Source organism: Rhinoraja longicauda, chromosome 13 (genome assembly GCF_053455715.1).
Source record: "Rhinoraja longicauda isolate Sanriku21f chromosome 13, sRhiLon1.1, whole genome shotgun sequence".
Taxonomy (NCBI): Eukaryota; Metazoa; Chordata; class Chondrichthyes; order Rajiformes; family Arhynchobatidae; genus Rhinoraja; species Rhinoraja longicauda.
This window is the reverse complement of record NC_135965.1, coordinates 47411349-47431868: the sequence shown is the minus strand read 5'-3', so window position 1 is coordinate 47431868 and position 20520 is coordinate 47411349. Positions and strand designations below refer to the sequence as shown.

The following is a 20520-nucleotide window of genomic DNA, read 5'->3' as shown; positions in this document are numbered from 1 at the left end:
TAAATCTGTGGATTTCTCTGCCACAGAAGGCAGCTGGGGCCAATTCACTAAATGTTTTCAAGAGAGGGTTAGATTTAGCTCTTGGGGCTAACGGAATCAAGGGATATGGGGAAAAAGCCAGAATGGGGTACTAATTTTGGATGATCAGCCATGATCTTATGGAATGGCAATGCTGGCTCGAAGGGCCGAATGGCCTACTCCTGCATCCATTTTCTATGTATTCAATAATCATATATTCTCAGATGCTTCAACTGTTTTAATCTGTTTCACTTGTTAAGAACTATATTCTGCACTCTATCTTCCCCATTGGTGTACATATTGTACTTGATTGCATTTATCATCATATCATATATATACAGCCGGAAACAGGCCTTTTCGGCCCTCCAAGTCCGTGCCGCCCAGCGATCCCCGTACATTAACACTATCCTACACCCACTAGGGACAATTTTTACATTTACCCAGCCAATTAACCTACAAACCTGTACAGTATTATCTGATTTGTTTATATTTATGTATAATATGTCTGATCTTTTTATATGTTTGTAGTTATGTACAATATATCTAATCTTTCAATCTGTTTGTATTTATATATAATATATCTGATCTTTCGATCTGTTTGTGCTTATGTATGGTATATCAGATCTTTTGAACTTTTCGTATTTATGTATAATATATCTGATCTTCTCCTGGACTGCAACCTTGACGTGGTGGAGAGGCTTGTGTACTCCAGTGATCCTGTGAGCTATGCCGGATGGGGTTTTATATCCCTGGCAGGTTCAACCAAACCGGACAGGTCATGGGTGAGGAGGCAGACGAAGCAGTCCCTGGTCTTCCAGGTTGGGGGTTGGGCGTGGGGTTAACAACCCAACCATGGAAAAAAGTGAGTTACAGAAACATTAACGAATGAAAACCAAATTGCACACTTCGTTGAAGAAGGTGCCCCAACGATGGGGAGCATGACGCTTCCCAGCCAAACCCGCAAGGGCGCTGGGAAGCTGACACACCTTCTGATGCCAAAGAAATCCATCCTTGTGGGGACATGGAACATCCGAACCATGTTCCAGGCTGGCAAGGCTGCTAACAAAATGGTGCGCTACAATCTCTCAGTCCTGGGCTTGGCAGAAATAAGATGGACACAGTCAGGGGAGATCAAATTGGCCAGTGGGCAGTCCATTATCTACTCCGGAAAGGAAGATGAGAGAGCGACAAATTCGAAAAAGAAAATGGAGTTGGATTGGACACACCCTCAGAAAACTTGCAACAAACATCACCCGGCAAGCCCTGAAATGGAAAAGGGAAAAGAGGTGGCCCCAGGAACAGCTGGAGAAGAGGGGTCCAGGCAGAAATATCTGGGAGTGGGCTCAACTGGGGAGATCTCGAAAAAACCGCCAACAACCGAGTGTGGTGGAGGACATTTGTCAATGGCCTATTGGAGCCAAGGGCCTAAGAAAAAGAAGAAGATATCTGATCTTTAGACCTGTTTGTATCTTGGCATGGTATATCAGATCTGTTTGAATCACTTGCAAAACAAAGCATTTCACTGCACTTCAGTACACGTGACAATAATATATCTAAACCATCTACATTCCTCCCTCTGACTTCACATTTCATCTCTGGCCTTGGTGCAAACCCCCCCCTCACCTGTATCCAACAATCACTCGCCAGGCTTTGTCCCGTTCTCACCTCTTTTTCCAGCTTTCTCCCCCCTTACTACATCAGTCTGAAAAAAGGTCCAGATTAGAAACGTCACCTATCCATGTTCTCCACAGATGCTACCTGACCCGCTGAGTTACTCCAGCACTCTGAAATGTCACCTATCCATGTTCTCCACAGATGCTGCCTGACCCGCTGAGTTACTCCAGCACTCTGAAATGTCACCTATCCATGTTCACCACAGATGCTGCCTGACCCGCTGAGTTACTCCAACACTCTGTGAAACGTCACCTATCCATGTTCTCCAGAGATGCTGCCTGACCCGCTGAGTTACTCCAGCACTCTGTGAAACGTCACCTATCCACGTTCTGCACAGATGCTGCCTGACCCGCTGGGTTACTCCAGCACTTTGTGTCTTTTCACTGTACCTTGGTACACATGACAATAATAAACCGAAACCGAAAAAGAAACATCATTCAGTAACATTTTATAACCTCAGGCCAATCGTAGAATTTCCAGCATTCTAGTGTATTTAAAATACAGAGATAATAATGTAAATCCACAAAATAAGCTGACTCCTTCCTACTATCTTTGTAAATGCAGTCCGTGATCGGAGAACCATCTGCTCACTGTATCACCTCATCTATAATTGATTTGGGCTCAAATGGAAAATACATCATCAATTACATTTAAACGCTGGGCGCAGTGCTGTGTGTCTCATCTGACCAGGGTTTTTCTTTTATTTAGAAGGTCTGTGAAAGAGGAGTAGTCACAGCTATAAATTCCAGCACCATTTTAGATACACCATAGAAAGTGTATTGTTGAGGTCCATCACAGCTTGGTTTGGGATCAGCTCTGCCCAAGACGGCAAGACATAGCCAAATTGTAGATGTAGCCCAGTCCATCACACAGACCAGACTCCGCACCATTGACTCCCTCCACACCTCACGTTGCCAACATAATTACAGACTTGTCCCACCACGGTCGTTCCTCCTTCTCCCCGCTCCCGTCCGGCAGAAGGTGCAGAAGCTTGAAAGTGCGCACCACCAGACTCAGGGACAGCTTCTTCCCCTCTGTTATCAGCCCTTCTGAACGGTCCTTCCATGAGATCATAGAGTTTTACGGCATGGAAACAGGCCCTTCGGCCCAACCCTTCCATACCGACCAAGATGCCCCACCTACGCTAGTCCCATCTCCCTGTGTTTGGTCCATATCCCTCTAAACCTTTCCTATCCATGTACCTCTCCAAGTGTCTTTTAAATGTGGTTGTAGTACCTGCCTCAACTACCTCTGGCAGCTCGTTCCATACCCCCAACACCCTCTGAGTGAGAACGTAGCCCCTCAATCCTGTTTTATATTTTGTTCTTCACATCTTAACCTATGTCCTCTTGTTTTTGATTCCCCTACCCTTGGTAAAAGACTCCCTATCTATTCCCCTCATGATTTTATACACCTCTATAAGATCACCCCTCAGCCTCCTGCACTCCAAGAAATAAAGTCCTAGCCTGGCCAATATCTTCCTATAGCTCAGGCCATATAAGCTAGGGTACTGTCCGATTCACCTCTACCTCATTGCGGACATTGGACTTTGTCTGTGGAACTGATGCGCTACAATGCTGAGAACTGTATTCTGCATTCTGTATCTTCCCCTTTGTTCTACCTGTTGACTTGAACATCATCAGTTCCACAGACAAAGTCCAATGTCCGCAATGGGGTAGAGGTGAATCGGACAGTACCCTAGCTTATGGAAGGGCCGTTCAGAAGCCTGATAACAGAGGGGAAGAAGCTGTTCCTTTAAGTTTATGACACGAGGCATGGGCTGAAACTGAGTGTAAAATGCAATCCTAATGTGATTAGCAATCTTTCTATACTTCTACCTATCTGAGGAATGATAAATATTCTGACCATGGAAACACAAGGAAGTGCAGGTGCTGGAATCCTGAGCAAAACACAAAGTGCTGGAGGACCTCAGCGTGATGCTAACGTGGCGAGGGTATGGGTGATCATACGCAGGGTCATTGTTGTCCCTAACTACTGATGACACTTTTGTAGATTCATGAACATGTTCTAACTGACCACTGCACATTCCAGAAACCACGAGGTACCTCTCAGCATTTACACAAAAGCGAAATGCTTCTCCCTCCTGGACAATAGTTACTGCTGAAAGGGAAGTGATTATGTTGTATACAGCACATAAATGTCTTTGTTCAGCTGTGAAAGCAATGTACAATCGTCGATTACACCAAAGAATGTCTCGATTTCCAAATTGCTGGCAATATTCATAAGTGTTAGGAGCAGAATTAGGCCATTCGGCACATCGAGTCTACTCCGCCATTCAATCATGGCTGATCTACCTCTCCCTCCTAACCCCATTCTCCTGCCTTCTCCCCATAACACCTGACACCCGTACCAATCAAGAATCTATCTATCTCTGACTTAAATATGTCCATTGACTTGGCCTCCACAGCAAAGAAATCCACACATTCTTCACCTTCGGGCTAAAGAATTAATATTGTTTAATATCAGTGAGATAGAGATCTCCTGAGATTCTTAAATGACCCTGTGAATCCGGATTAGAATATTATCTCAATGATAATCCAAATGTTCCTCATTTTTAATCTTCACGTGATTTCTCCTCATCTCCTTCCTAAAAGAACGTCCTTTAATTCCGAGACTACGACCTCTAGTCCTAGACTCTCCCACTAATGGAAACATCCTCTCCACATCCAATCTACCTGCCAGGTACCAAGTATCAAGTACCTGCCTCAACTACCTCCTCTGGCAACCCGTTCCATACACCCACCACCCTTTGTGTGAAAAGGTTACCCCTCAGGTTCCTATTAAATCTTTCCCCCCCTCACCTTAAACCTAAGTCCTCTGGTCCTTCATCCCAACCTACTCAGGGCAAGATATTCTATTCTATCAGATTGCCCCTCATCCTACTGCACTCCATGGAATATAGTCCAGCCTGCTCAACCTCTCCCTATAGTTCAGGCCCTTGAGTCATGGCAACATCCTCGTGAATTTTCTCTGCACCCTTCACGAAAATGTAATTGAGATTATAGTGCAGTGACATTTGAATCAATCATTATTATCGCCTAAATGCATGAACATAGAACATGGAACAGTACAGCACAGGAACAGGCCCTTCAGCCCACAACGTCTGTGCCAAACATGAAAATATACCAAATAAATTCCATGGAACTTGAAAGACTGAAGTGCTTAATACGTTAATTACCAGTGCTCAATATACTTAACAGAGCACAGCAATGCTCTTCTTAACAGTAATACATCGTGATTTACAAAAGAAAGCCAAGAATAGTTCTTTTAAAGACTCTAACGATAGATCTGACCTGAATTGAAGACACAAAGTGCTGGAGTAACTCAGCGGGTCAGGCAGCATCTCTGGAGAACATGGATTGGTGACGTTTCACAGAGTGCTGGAGTAACTCAGCGGGTCAGGCAGCATCTGTGGAGAACATGGATAGGTGACGTTTCACAGAGTGCTGGAGTAACTCAGCGGGTCAGGCAGCATCTGTGGAGAACATGGATAGGTGACGTTTCACAGAGTGCTGGAGTAACTCAGTGGGTCAGGCAGTCCCCAGAGACGCTAACTGACCCACTGAGTCACTTCAGCACTTTGTGTCTATCTTTGGTATAAACCAGCATCTGGGGTTCTTTGACTACATTTCTGCTTTTTTAGAACAGGGTTGACTTGCATTTCATGGACAGAAATAGGAAACTCACGGACTGAGCTTTTGTTGTGATGGTGCGTGAATAGAATTCCAGAAAATAATAGCACAGAAAATGACGACTCTTCATGTTGACGCAGAATTACCATAATAATGTTGTGTGGGCCAAGCCACGCCACAGACAGCGAGCCAGTCAGGCAGCCACGGACTACATCTGCATAGCAGCTCCAAACTGCTTTAAAACCTCACAAACACCGTTACCACAGTGCAGTCACCTCAGGCTTTAACCAGACCATCGCTGAACAACCGTGTGGAATGTTAGGATCACCACAGTAAGTCAGCTTCACAATGCCCAGTGGCAAATCTCCCACGCAGTTAGACCCAGGAAATAACAGCCAGCATTTGTGGCCAGTTAGTGCATGCGAGTTGCACAACTTATACGGTTATTTTTATGGCAGAGAGTGACAGATTCTTGACCAGTACGGGTGTCAGGGGTGATGGGGAGAAGGCAGGGGAATGGGGTCAGGAGGGAGAGATAGATCGGCCATGATTGAATGGCGGCGTAGACTTGATGGGCCGAATGATTGCAGGGATGAGTGGGTTAATCTATGACGAGCGTTTGTCGGCACTGGGCCTGTACTCGCTGGAGTTTAGAAGAATGAGGGGGGACCTCATTGAAACTTAGAATAGTGAGCGGCCTGGATAGAGTGGATGTGGAGAGGATATTTCCACGTGTGGGAGAGTCTAGGACCAGAGGGCACAGCCTCAGAATTAAAGGACGTTCCTTTAGGATGGGGATGAGGAGGAATTTCTTTAGTCAGAAGGTGGTGAATCTGTGGAATTCATTGCCACAGAAGGCTGTGGAGTCAATGTATATTTTTAAGGCAGAGATAGATAGATTCTTGATTAGTACAGCTGTCAGAGGTTATGGAGAGAAAGCAGGGGAATGGGGTTAGGAGGGAGAGATAGATCAGCCATGATTGAATGGCGGAGTGGACTTGATGGGCCGAATGGCCTAATTCTGCTCCTAGAACCTAGAGCAGTCTGAAGAAGGGTCTCTACCCTGAAACGTCACCCATTCATTCTCTCCAGAGATGCCGCCTGTCCCGCTGAGTTACTCCAGCATTTTGTGTCTACCCTAGAACTTATGAACTTAGAGTGAATGAAGTCTCCCATATTGGGAAGAGTTGATATCATTTGTTTTAATCATTCACGAGTCTCCTCCTCAATGAGTTGATTTAATACTGTTGATGATTTGGATGTTGAGCTTTATTTATATATTTGAATAAAGTGGCGTAGCAGGTAGAGCTGCTGCCTCACAGAGCCTGGGACCCCAGTTCGATCCTGACTCTGGGTGCTGTTTGTGTGGAGTTTGCACGTTCTGCCTGTGACCGCGTGGGTTTCCTCCGAGTGCTCAGATTTTCTCCCACATCCCAAAGACGTGCGGGTTTTGCATCCGCTCCCTACACACCAGGGGCAATTTTACAGAGGGCCAATTAACCTGCCAGACCGCACGTCTTTGGAGCGGAGGCAGAAACGGCTGGCATATTCAATGAGAACGTTTTGATCAATTATGTTGAGTCCTTACCAAATGTAATTAACACGTTGATCGGTATTTTCCCTTTCAGATGGCTTCTAATGACCACTTTAGTGTGGACAACACAGTGGAACCCCACCCTGGGGACTTAATTGAAATATTCCGCCCAGCATACCAACACTGGGCTCTCTACCTGGGAGACGGCTATGTTATAAACATCTCACCACTAGGTAAGGGAAAGGAATGCTTCAGGTGGCAAATCTTTATCCCAATAGACAATAGGTGCAGGAGTAGGTCATTTGGCCCTTCGAGCCAGCACCGCCATTCAATATGATCATGGCTGATCCACAATCAGTACCCCGTTCCTGCCTTCTCCCCATATGCTTTGACTCCGCTATCTTTAAGAGCTCTATCTAGCTTTCTCTTGAATGCATTCAGAGAATTGGCCTCCACTGCCTTCTGAGGCAGAGAATTCCACAGATTCACAACTCTCTGAGTGGAAAAGTTTTTCCTCATCTCCGTTCTAAATGGCCTACCCCTTATTCTTAAACTGTGGCCCCTGGTTCTGGACTCCCCCAACATTGGGAACATGTTTCCTGCCTCTAGCGTGTCCAACCCCTTCTTCTTCTTTCGTATGTCAACTACAACAATCAAAAGTGGCAATTGGTGCTTCAGAGTACCGTAGTTGACGCTTTGCTGCAAATTGTGCCAGTTCCATAGAACTACCCAGGGTGGACGATGAGGACGTAAAGCAGCTCCCACCCCTCCTATCCCTTAATAATCTTATATGTTTCAATAAGACCCCCTCTCATATGTCTAAATTCCAGTGTATACAAGCCCTGTCCCTCCATTCTTTCAACAGACGACAGTCCCCGTTCTGAGTTTAAGTTTTAGAATTAATTTAGTTACTTCTATTTCACAAGATCTTCTCTTAATCCCAATACATATGCATGTACTCTCATTACATTCACATTCCATGTCTATCCTCATTGATCTTTAGTCACATCCTTGTCTGAGCAACACCATGGAAAACACAGGAGTTGCTACCATTACAGATTCCAACAATCACAAATGCTGTCCTACAAATCCATCACAGTAGATGTTAGCCGGGACATCCCGTATTTTGGGCTAAATTGGTTTGTCCCGTATGGGACCGCCCTTGTTCTGTATTAGGCCCGGGGGGCGCTGTAGGCCCGGATAGTGTAGGTCCGGTCTCTGTAGGTCCGGATAGTGTAGGCCCGGATAGTGTAGGTCCGGTCTCTGTAGGTCCAGATAGTGTAGGCCCGGATAGTGTAGGTCCGGTCTCTGTAGGCCCGGATAGTGTAGGCCCAGATAGTGTAGGTCCGGTCTCTGTAGGCCCGGATAGTGTAGGTCCGGTCTCTGTAGGTCCGGATAGTGTAGGCCCGGATAGTGTAGGTCCGGTCTCTGTAGGCCCGGATAGTGTAGGTCCGGAGGCCCTGGCGCCGCCTACCAGAGGTTGCTTAGCAGCCGCCTCCTAGCCTTGGTGGCCGCCATTGGTGGAGCGGGAGCACCTGACCGCTGGCTGGGTGAGGTCACGTGGAGCGCAGGGTGGCGAGTGTCAACTTGTCCCTTATTTGGGAGTGAGATAGTTGGCACCCCTGTACAGCACAGAAACAGGCCCTTCGGCAGAACTGGTTCTTGCCAATCAAAATGCCCCCATCTAAGATCATAAGATCATTAGTTATAGGAGTAGAGTTGTTATTGTACCTGCCTCATCTAACTCTTCTGGCAGCTCATTCCATATACCCAACATCCTCAATGTGAAAAAGCTGCCCCTCACGGAAATGTTGAACCTTTTCTCCTGTCACCTTAAACCCATATCCTCTGCTTCTTCATTCCCCTCCCCCTGGGAAAAAGACTCTGTGCATTCACCCGGTCTATTCCCCACTTGACTTTACGCACTATAAGATCATTCATCAGTACAGTGGTTAAGTTACTTGATCAGTGAACCGATCTCAACTGAGTCCAGAATTGTGAATTCAATTCCCATCAGTGCGGGAGTGGAAATTAAATCCAATACCTCCTTCTGCGGTTTCATCCCGAAGAAGGGTCTTGACCCGAAACGTCACCCATTCCTTCTCTCCTGAGATGCTGCCTGACCTGCTGAGTTACTCCAGCATTTTGTGAAATAAATAAACATAGCACAAAAAGTAAGGAAATTTGTGTTTGGTAGATTATTTCTTTGTTGTACCAATGCTTCTTGGCAATAAATCTTATACCGTTGGAAAGCCTGTTTATTTCCCTTTTAAATGGTGCCACATTTGTAAGGAACATGCATTTGTGGGATGAGCAGCAGAGCTGAGTATATGGGTTGCGCCCACGAAATATTTGCCAAATCTTCTCTGCCAATGCCAAACAGCTTATTCTGCTGTTCCTATTGACTCTTGTTTTGAGCTTCTGGTACCACCAGGTGCTGACAATCAGGTGCCTGATTGGCACCTGATTGGCAGCATCTGTGAGCATGGGCCCTGCTACAGTGGTCAGTAGGTGTCTGCTCCAAGAATCGGCATGCCACGTTTGACTGATCTGGATAGGGCCCGTGCGATAGGGCAACTTCAAGCTGGTGTTCCGCAAAACCAAGTTGCGGCATTATTTGGAGTGAGCCCTAGTACCATCTCCAAAGTGAAGGCCAAGTTCCATATAACGGGGGATGTCAGAGACAGGCCGCGAAGTGGGCGTCGCAAGAAGACGACACCCGAAGAAGACCGTTTCCTCACCCTGTCAGCACTTAGGAACCGTAGGCTGTCTTCTACAGATTTGCAGTCAAGGTTTGCAGGACGATATGGCCGACGGCTCTCTGCCCAGACAATTCGGAACAGACTGCACGCAGCCGATCTCCGGTCTCATAGGGCTGCCAGGAGGCCTGCCATGACTGCCCTTCACCGTCAGGCCCGTTTGCGCTGGTGTCGGCAACACGTGCACTGGAACCTGAACATGTGGAGGAACGTTATGTTCAGCGATGAGTCCAGATTCTGCCTACGGCAGTTGGATCATAGGGTCAAAGTGTGGAGAAGACGCGGAGAACGCTATGCTGATTGCTGCACCGATAGAGTAACATCTTTTGGTGGAGGCAGTGTGATGGTGTGGGGCGGCATCTCCCTCACTGGAAAAACGAGGCTTGTCATCATTGGAGGCAATCTCAATGCAGAGAGATATCGAGATGAGATTCTGCAACCAGTGGCAATCCCATATCTCCACAGTCTGGGACCGAACTCTATCCTCCAAGATGACAATGCTCGTCCCCACAGAGCAGGGTTTCTCAGAGACTACCTCCAGAATTTGGGAGTGGAGAGGATGGAATGGCCTGCCAGCAGTCCTGACCTCAACCCCATTGAACACTTGTGGGATCAGCTTGGGCGTGCTGTTCGTGCCAGAGTGACCAACACAACCACGTTGGCTGACTTGCGACAAATGCTGGTTGAAGAATGGGATGCCATCCCACAACAGTGTGTGACCAGGCTGGTGACCAGCATGAGGAGGAGGTGCCAGGCTGTTGTGGCTGTGTATGGTTCTTCCACACGCTACTGAGGCTCCTGTTTATTAAATGAATAAATTGTTAAATTGCCAATATGTCTTGTTTCTTCAGACTTCAATCATCCAATCCACCAAACAACACCGAACAAGAGTCAATGGCAGAATAAGCTGTTTGGCATTGGCAGAGAAGATTTGGCAGATTTTTCATGGGCGCAACCCACATACTCAGCTCTGCTGCTCATCCCACAAATGCATGTTCCTTACAAATGTGGCACCATTTAAAAGGGAAATAAACAGGCTTTCCAACGGTATAAGATTTATTGCCAAGACGCATTGTTACAACAAAGAAATAATCTACCAAACACAAATTTCCTTACTTTTTGTGCTATGTTTATTTTCAACTTGTACCAGCATCTGCAGTTATTTTCTTACACTGAATCAAGCCGTTGTCACCCTGAGAATGTGTAGGAAGGAACTGCAGATGCTGGTTTAAACCGAAGATAGACACAAAAAGCTGGAGTCGCTCAGCGGGACAGGGCGCATCTCTGGAGGGAAGGAATGGGTGACGTTTCAGGTCGAGACCCTTCTTCAGACTGGTTAGGGGAGCTCGTTTTCACCTAACAAACAACTAACAATGGACTGTTTCCTTTATCATCGTTACTTTTTTGCATATCTGTCATTCATTGTTCTTTATCTCTCTACATTATGGTCTATATCTCTCGTTTCACTTATCCCTGACCAGTCTGAAGAAGGTCACCCATTTCTTCTCTCCAGAGATGCTGCCTGTCCCGTTGTTACTCCAGCTTTTTGTGCCTGTCACCCAGAGAAATTACCTTCCTCTATTGTCCTGGAGATCTTTCCTGCAGACAATAAAACCAAATTTCTGCTGAGACCTGAAATGATAATCATGTTTTTCCCTTCATGGTGCTACTGAGCTGCTAAACATTTCCAGCATTTTCTGTTTATTATGTCAAATATCTAGCATGTTTGTTAACATCCAACGTTTTGTGTTTAGATGACTTGGATAGATTGGCGCTCAATGTATTCACCTCGAATCTGACCACACTCATCTGTATTTAGAGTCATAGAGTGATACAGCGTGGAAACAGGCCCTTTAGCCCAACTTGCCCACACCGGCCAACATGCCCCAGTCACACTAGTTCCACCTGCCAGCGCTTGGTCCATGTCCCTCCAAAACTGTCCTAACCATATACCTGTCTAACTGTTTCTTAAATGTTGGGATAGTCCCAGCCTCACCTACCTCCTCCGTCAGCCCGTTCCATACACCCACCACCCTTTGTGTGAAAACGTTACTCCTCAGATTCCTATTAAATCTTTTCCCCTTCACCTTGAACCTATGTCATCTGGTCCTCTATTCCCCTACTCTGGGCAAGAGACTCTGTGCATCTACCCAATCTATTCCTCTCGTGACTTCGTACACCTTAATAAGATCCCCACTCATCCTCCTGCGCTTCAAGGAATAGAGACCCAGCCTACTCAACCTCTCCCTATAGCTCACACCCTCTAGTCTTGGCAACATCCTCGTAAATCTTCTCTGAACCCTTTCAAGCTTGATAATATCTTTCCTATAACATGGTGCCCAGAACTGAACCCAATACTCTAAATGCAGTTTTACCAACGTCTGATACAACTACTACATGACCTCCCAATTTCTATACTCAATACTCTGACTGATGAAGGCCAATGTGCAAAAAAGCCTTTTTGACCACCTTATCTACCTGTGACTCGACCTTCAAGGAACCATGCACCTGTACTCCTAGAACCCTCTGCTCTACAACACTCCACAGAGGCCTACCATTCACTGTGTAGGTCCTGCCCTTGTTAGACGTCCCAAAATGCAACACCTCATTAGACTACCTTCAGACTGAAGAAGTGCCTCGACCCGAAACGTCACCCATTCCTTCTCTCCAGAGATGCTGCCTGTCCCATGATGCTGAGTTATTCCAGCATTTTTTGCCTATCTTCGATAGAACAGTACAGCACAGGAACAGCCCCTTCACCCACAATGTCCATGACAAACATGATGCCAAGTTTTATTTTATCTGCCCTCCATTCCCTGCATACCCATGTGTCTATCCAAAAGTCTCTTAAACACCACTATCGTATCTACCTCCACCACCACCCCTGGCAGCCAGTTCCAGCCCCCCCCACCCCCCTCTGTGTAAAACACCTGCCCCACACATCTCCTTTAACCTTTGCCCCTCTCACCTGAAAGCTACGCCCTCTAGTCTTTGACATTTCCACGCTGGGGAAAAAAGGTTCTGACTGTCTACCTTATCTATGCCGCTCATAATTTTCTACACTTCTATCAAGTCTCCCCTCAACCTCCGACATTCCAGAAAAAACATTCCAAGTCTGTCCAACCTCTCTTTGTACCTAATACCTTCTAATCCAATGTAATATTTACATTGTTACTGCAAAATGACATGTAAATTGTGGCTGTGATATTGCATATGTACAATTAATACAGTTCCACCACCGATTGTCTGGCAACTGCTGGTCAGGCATCTCCTTTAACCCGGACAGAATTTCGAAGCCGCACTTGAAACCCCCCCTGGAAGTCCCCCCGACGATGTGGCCCCCAGGCCGGGTGAGGCGGCCGATCTCCACCTCATCGGGACTTCCGCGGCCGGTCGGCGGGTGGACTCTGCCCCCTGCTGCCGGGGCTCTGGAACTCCGGCCCGGCCCGAGCCGGCAGATCCGTTCCCACCGCCGACTCCCCAGGCCGACTTTGCCGGCCAGTATCTCGGCCCCTCCCCTCGGCGGCCGAGGCGGAACGTTCCGGAACCGTCGGACTCCTCTCGGAGGCCGTGACCTCTGTTGGTCCGGCAACACGGATTATCCGGGAAGGCTCTGGGGCCAAGGGTGCCGGGAGATCGGTGGTGGGGCTGTACTTGCATCTTGTCATCTGACGTGTTTGTCCCGCTCACTGTCGGCAGAGGAAGGACCACCTGCCTCGTTCAGTAGCGCCAAGTCCGTGTTCAGCAGGAAGGCCATGGCAAAAATGCAGCTGCTGAAAGATGTGGTTGGACAAGATCCGTTCAAAATCAACAACAAGTACGATGACAGCCACATCCCCCTCACTGTCGAGGAAATCGTCAGGCGAGCAGAATTCCTCATCGGACAGGAAGTGTCTTACGATTTGCTCGGGAACAACTGTGAGCATTTTGTCACCTTGCTTCGTTACGGTGAGGGTGTCTCTGACCAGGTAGGTGGACAGGTCAGCAGAACAAGATGGCCAGCGGTACAAGATGGTCAGCAGTACAGTAGTGACTTGGTCAATGGTACAATAGTGGCAGATACGATAGTGGCAGATACGATAGTGTGTTGGGCAACGAATCGATAGTGACCAACGATACAATAGTGACAGATACGATAGTGACAGATACGATAGTGGCAGATACGACAGTGACAGATACGATAGTGTCTTGGGCAACGAAACGATAGTGACCAACGACACAATAGTGACAGATATGATAGTGACAGATACGATAGTGTCTTGGCTAGCGGTACGACAGTGGCCAACGGTACAATAGTGGCAGATACAATAGTGGCTTGGCCAACACCACGATAGTGACTTGGCCGACCGTCACTCCCAGCTATAAGCCACGTAGGAAGGCATTGCAGATGATGGTATCGAAGATAGACACAAAGTGCTGGAGTAACTCAGCGGGTCAGGCAGCATCTCTGGAGAAAAAGGAATAGGTGACGTTTCAGGTCGAGACCCTTCTTCAGGCTGTCTGAAGAAGGGTCTCGACCCGAAACGTCACCCATTCCTTTTCTCCAGAGATGCTGCCTGACCCGCTGAGTTACTCCAGCTTTTTGCATGTACCGGTGCGACTGTCTTTTAAATATTGTTATTGTACATGCCTCAACTACCTCCTCTGGCAGCTCGCTCCATACACCCACCACCCTCAATGTAAAAAAGTTGCTCCTCGGGCTCCTCACTTTAAACCCAGCATCAGTGGAAGGAATGGACAGGCAACCTTGTGGGTCAGGACCCTTCTGCCTTCCACAGATGCTACTTGACCTGCTGGGTTCTTCTAGCGCTGTTCAAAATTCCAGTATCCGCAGTTCCTTATACATCCATTTCGTACTCAATTCCCTGACTGATGAAGGTCAGCATTCCAAAAGCCTTCTTCTCCACCCTCTCACCACCCTATCTATCTCCAATGCTACTATGAAGTCATCTATTAGATTTTGAGTCAATTATCATTATCCTTAAAAAAGCATGTTATACAAAGGGTTGAACGTTGGCGTAGCGGTAGAGTTGTTGCCTTACAATGCCGGGTTCGATCCTGACTACAGGTGCTGTCTGCACGGAGTTTGTGCGTTCTCCCTGTGACCCGCGTGGGTTTTCTCCGGGTGCTCCGGTTTCCTCCCACTCTACAAAGACGTGCAGGTTTGTAGATTAATTGGCTTGGTCTAATGGTAAATTATCCCGAGTGTGTGTAGGGTAGTGTTAGTGTGCTGGGATCGCTGGTTGGCCTGGTCACGTTGGCCGAAGGGCCTGTTTATTTTTAAAACCTATTGTAAGATTTGTAAAAGTATTTTATCCCACTTGCTTGAAAAGTAAAGCAATTCCAGAGATAGACACGAAATGCTGGATTAACTCAGCGGGTCAGGCAGCACCTTTGGAGGGAAGGAGTGGGTGACGTGGAAGGGTCTCGACCTGAAACGTCACCCATTCCTTCCCTCCAGAGATGCGCCCTGTCCCGCTGAGCGACTCCAGCATTTTGTGTCTATCTCCGTTGTAAACCAGCATCTGTGGAATTCCAGAGATGACCACTTTGTGGCTTCTCAATGTTATGACCCAACAGGTCATCTGATCAACAGCTTCCCAAGGCCGCTGATAGCATGTTCTCACACAGGGCCAAATTCCTTTTTGTTTCCTCAGGCAAATCGAGCCATCAGCGCCATCTCCTTTGTCACAGCCGCTGCCAGCGCCTTCTCATTAGCTGGACTGTTCCACAACAGGTCACGGCAAAGAAATTATTGAAGCATTTGTTGTAGATGAAAACTTATTAAAAAAAATAAACCAACAAATTCATCGGTTTGATGTCCTTTGTTACTATACAGTTTTAAATATTTTATTCTGCAGTTCCTTGTTTCTTGGTTCTCGTTAGGGTTGCCAACTTCCTCACTCCCAAAGACGTACAGATATGTAGGTTAATTAGCTTGGTAAATGTAAAAATTGTCCCTAGTGGGTGTAGGATAGTGTTAGTGTGCGGGGATCGCTGGTCGGCGCGGACCCAGTGGATGAGGGGCCTGTTTCCGCGCTGTATGTCTAAACTTATTTGGGAGTGAGGAAGTAGGCAACCCTATTAATATGCGACAAGGGCAGTCCCACACGGGACAAACTAATTTTGCCCAAAATACAGGATGTCCCGGCTAATACGGGACAGTTGGCAACCCTAGTTCTCGCAGACAATCGTCAGTAATGGACACCACTCACCTCCCCAACACCCCCCCCCCCACGGTCCTTTATAACGAGGGCTTACTGTAACTCTCTCCCAACACAGATGTGATCAGTATAACCGACCGTGTTATATTTTCAACGTCAAGAGTTCTTTTCCCCTCAGCACTGAAATCTCTTCTTGATGATGAAATTCATGCAAACCCACGGGAAAAAAACAAACAGAAAACGGAAAAAGTGCAATTAAAGGGCCAAGCCTGGACAGAGTGGACGTAGAGAGGATGTTTCCACTGGTGGGAGAGTCTAGGACCAGAGGGCACAGCCTCAGAATTAATGGATGTACCTTTAGGAAGGAGAAGAGGGGGAATTACTTTAGTCAGAGGGTGTGGAATTCTGTGCCACAGAAGGCTGTGGAGGCCAAGTCAATGGGTATTTTTGATGCAGAGACTGATAGATTCTTGATTAGTGCGGGTGTCAGGGGTTATGGGGAGAAGGCAGGAGAATGGGGTTAGGAGGGAGAGATAGATCAGCCATCGTTGAGTGGTGGAGTAGACTTGATGGGCCGAATGGCCTAATTCTACTCCTATCACTCATGAACTTATGAAAAGAGACTTTTTATTCCTTTTTTTAAAATTGTCTATTTAATTAAGCAGATTCTGCAGCAAAGCCGAGCCTGTGAGCCATTGGATTACGATGTTACTGGCCAGCGAGGGGTTTCTGTGGGGCGGGTGGGAATGTGGTACAGGGCACCCTCGGGCAAAGCAACGTGGCACGGCAACTTCACCCAAACATTCCACCTTTAAACCATTGGCAGAGGGTGGGTGTTGGTGGCGGCACGGTGGCGCAGCGGTAGAGTTGCTGCCTTACAGCGAATGCAGCACCGGAGACTCAGGTTCGATCCTGACTACGGGCGCCGTCTGTACGGAGTTTGTACGTTCTCCCCGTGACCTGCGTGGGTTTTCTCCGAGATCTTCGGTTTCCTCCCACACTCCAAAGACGTACAGGTAATGTAGGTTAATTGACTGGGTAAAATGTTTTTTTTTTCAATTATCCCTAGTGTGTGTAGGATAGTGTTAATGTGCGGGGATCGCTGGGCGGCGCGGACTCGGTGGGCTGAAGGGCCTGTTTCCGTGCTGTATCTCTAAACTAAATTAAAACTCAGTTTGCAATACAAGCAGTTTGGAGATATGAAACCCTAGAAACAAGCAGGTAGCAATATTTAAGCAAAATAATGGACCCCCCCCCCCCCCCACAGTGATAAAGGAAAAGAGATACAAGGAAATGCTGGAAGTTTGAGCAAAGCACTAAGTGCTGGAGGAACTCAGTGGATCAGGCAGCATCTGTGGAGGGAATGGACTGGTGATGTTTTGGGTGTTGGCACTTCTGCAGACTCTAGGAATCAGGCCATGTACAGGATAGAGCACAGAACAGTACAGCACAGGAACAGGCCCTTCAGCCCACAATGTCTGTGCCGAACATGATGCCATGTTCATGTGACATGAACATGATGCCGAACTGATCTCTTCTGCCTGCACGTGATCCATAGCCCTCCATTCCCTGCATATCCATGTGCCTGTCCAAAAGCCTCTTAGACACCACTATCGTATCTGCCTCCACAACCACCCCAGGCCCCCACCACCCTCTGTGTAAAACACCTGACCTGCACATCTCCTTTAAACTTTGCTCCTGTCACCTGAAAGCTATATCTATTGAGAATGAAGAAGGGCCTCGACCCGAAATGTCACCCATTCCTTCTCTCCAGAGATGCTGCCTGACCCGCTGAGTTACTCCAGCACTCTGTGAAACGTCACCTATCCATGTTCTCCAGAGATGCTGCCTGACCCGCTGAGTTACTCCAGCACTCTGTGAAACGTCACCTATCCATGTTCTCCACAGATGCTGCCTGACCCGCTGAGTTACTCCAGCACTCTGTGAAGCGTCACCTATCCATGTTCTCCACAGATGCTGCCTGACCCGCTGAGTTACTCCAGCACTCTGTGAAACGTCACCTATCCATGTTCTCCAGAGATGCTGCCTGACCCGCTGAGTTACTCCAGCTTTTTGTGTCTAGATATATCTATTGCCTATCTGAAAGCCTCGTAAATACCATGGCCTTATTAACCTGTGCTATTTTCCTTCAGTCATTAGTTTGACTGAGCCCCAGGTTTATTTATGCCTCTACCTCATTTCATGTCCTTATTTTCCCAAGGAGCAGGAGGTAAGGCTGTGCTTCTAGTTTCCACTCTTGCCTGCAGTGAAACCTAGTTAAAATACCGGCACAAAATGGTCATCGATAGCCGTGCCCTCTGGTGTTGGATATTCCACCCTGGGGAAGAGATACTAAACTATTGTGACCACACTTGGTGCTGGGAGGCAGCAGGGTTTGTGATCATTCTGAATAACTTCCACCCAACTACGGAAGCTGGGAAACCGATGACACAGGTGGGAGAGTTTACTTTAGTTTAGTTTAGAGATACAGCACGGAAACAGGCCCTTCGGCCCACCGAGTCCGTGCCGACCAGCGATCTCCGCACACTAGGGACAATTTTACATTTATACCAAGCCAATTAACCTTCTATATGTTTCTATGTCTCCTGGTTATCTCCTAGTTTCCCAAGGGGTGTCAGGGGTTACGGGGAGAGGGCAGGAGAGTGGGGTTGAGAGGGAAAGTCTACTCCCCCATTCATGATTGACTGGCAGAGTAGACTTGATGACCCGAATGGCCTAATTTAGTTTAGTTTAGAGATACAGCGTGGAAACAGGCCCTTCGGCCCACCGAGTCCGCGCCGACCAGTGATCCCCGCACGCTAACTCTATCCCACACACACAAGAGGCAATTTACAATCATACCAAGCCAAATAACCTTCAAACCTATACGTCTTTGGAGAGAGCTGTCCTTATTCCAGGAGTGAACTTTATAGATCAATGGATCAAATTCTTGTGTCAGAATAAAAACCTTCAGGCGTAAAAATCTAAAGTCATTCTTTATATTTCTTAAGCAATGACAGTATTGCAATTATTTAATGTACATGTTCTATATAAATAGATACAATCATTGGAATACCACAAGGCTAATAAGCTGCAAATACAAAAATAATTCATTATGAAAGTGACATTGTCACATAGTCCCATAGGCGGCACGGTGGCGCAGCGGTAGAGTTGTTGCCTCACGGCGCCAGAGACCCGGGTTCCATCCTGACTACAGGTGCTGTCTGTACGTAAAACGTTCTCCCTGTGACCTGCGTGGGTTTTCTCTGGGTGTTCTGGTTTCCTCCCACACTCCAAAGACGTGCAGGTTTGTAGGTTAATTGGCTTCGGTAAAATTGAAAATTGTCCCTAGTGTGTGTAGGATAGAGTTAGTGTGTGTAGGATAGTGTTAGTGTGTGTAGGATAGTGTTAGTGTGTGTAGGATAGTGTTAGTGAGTGTAGGATAGTGTTAGTGTGTGTAGGATAGTGTTAGTGTGTGTAGGATAGTGTTTGTGTGTAGGATAGTGTTAGTATGCGGGGATCGCTGGTCAACACAGACTCAGTGGGCCGAAGGGCCTGCTTCCTTGTTGTATCCCTAAACTAAATTTCTGGTGAGTTGTGAAACGGATTAAAGTTGAGAAACTTGATGACGATATTCTCTGGTGAAAGCTTCATCACATGGTGAGTTAGGTTCTCCTCACACACATTGATGATTGGTGGCAGACGTGTGTAGCAATACGACTGAGTGTTTACCTCTGCTTCATGCTGGTCCACACCAGGCAGTAAACACCCAGCATTTACTGTGCCCTGCTTTCTTCAAATGCACCATTTCAGCTTTCATTCAGAAAACGCATGGGTAAGCACGGATAGGTGACGTTTCACAGAGTGCTGGAGTTACTCAGCGGGTCAGGCAGCATCTGTGGAGAACATGGATAGGTGACGTTTCACAGGTGCTGGAGTAACTCAGCGGGACAGGCAGCATCTGTGGAGAACATGGATCGGTGACGTTTCACAGAGTGCTGGAGTAGGCCCTTGTGGCTAAAGGGATCAGGGGGTATGGAGAGAAGGCAGGTACTGAGTTGGATGATCAGCCATGATCATATTGAATGGCGGTGCAGGCTCGAAGGGCCGAATGGCCTACTCCTGCACCTATTTTCAATGTTTCTATGTTTCTATGACCCGCTGAGTTACTCCAGCACTCTGTGAAATGTCATCTATCCATGTTCTCCACAGATGCTGCCTGACCCGCTGAGTTACTCCAGCACTCTGTGAAACGTCACCTATCCATGTTCTCCACAGATGCTGCCTGACCCGCTGAGTTACTCCAGCATTTTGTGTGTCTATGTCCATAATGGTACCTTGGTGTGCAACGTAAAAGATGATAGAGGGTGGCAGGAATGATGGGGAGACGGAATGATGGTTCAACGTGAACCTGGGTTCACATTTAGGGGCCACAGTTTAAGAATAACGGGGAGGCCATTTAGAACGGAGATGAGGAAAATCTTTTTCATCCAGAGAGTTGTGAATCTGTGGAATTCTCTGCCTCAGAAGGCAGTGGAGGACAATTCTCTGAATGCTTTCAAGAGAGAGCTAGATAGAGCTGTTAAGGATGGCGGAGTCAGGGGGTATGGGGAGAAGGCAGGAACGGGCTGTGAATGATCAGCCATGATCACGGTGAATGGTGGTGCTGGCTCGAGGGGCCGAATGGCCTCCTCCTGAGTCTGTGTTGAGCGTTGGTG

At 47.3% G+C, this 20520-nt stretch overlaps 1 protein-coding gene across 1 annotated transcript; it reads left to right on the top strand.

Annotated features, from left to right (window-relative positions):
- Window positions 1-5608: 5608 nt before the first annotated feature.
- plaat1 (phospholipase A and acyltransferase 1) lies at window positions 5609-15419 on the top strand. Its single transcript, XM_078410083.1, has 4 exons — window positions 5609-5677; window positions 6974-7112; window positions 13338-13606; window positions 15296-15419. The coding sequence occupies exons 2-4, from the start codon at window positions 6974-6976 to the stop codon at window positions 15395-15397; spliced, it is 510 nt and encodes a 169-aa protein (XP_078266209.1). The 5' UTR covers window positions 5609-5677; the 3' UTR covers window positions 15398-15419.
- The last annotated feature ends 5101 nt before the right edge of the window (window positions 15420-20520 follow it).

Bases quoted from the DNA above. Each gene is read 5' to 3' on its own strand.
- plaat1 (XM_078410083.1), top strand. From the start codon at position 6,974: ATGGCTTCTAATGACCACTTTAGTGTGGACAACACAGTGGAACCCCAC. The intron at 7,113-13,337 runs GTAAGGGAAAGG...CACTGTCGGCAG, and splicing joins TATAAACATCTCACCACTAG to AGGAAGGACCACCTGCCTCG. The intron at 13,607-15,295 runs GTAGGTGGACAG...TTGTTTCCTCAG, and splicing joins GTGAGGGTGTCTCTGACCAG to GCAAATCGAGCCATCAGCGC.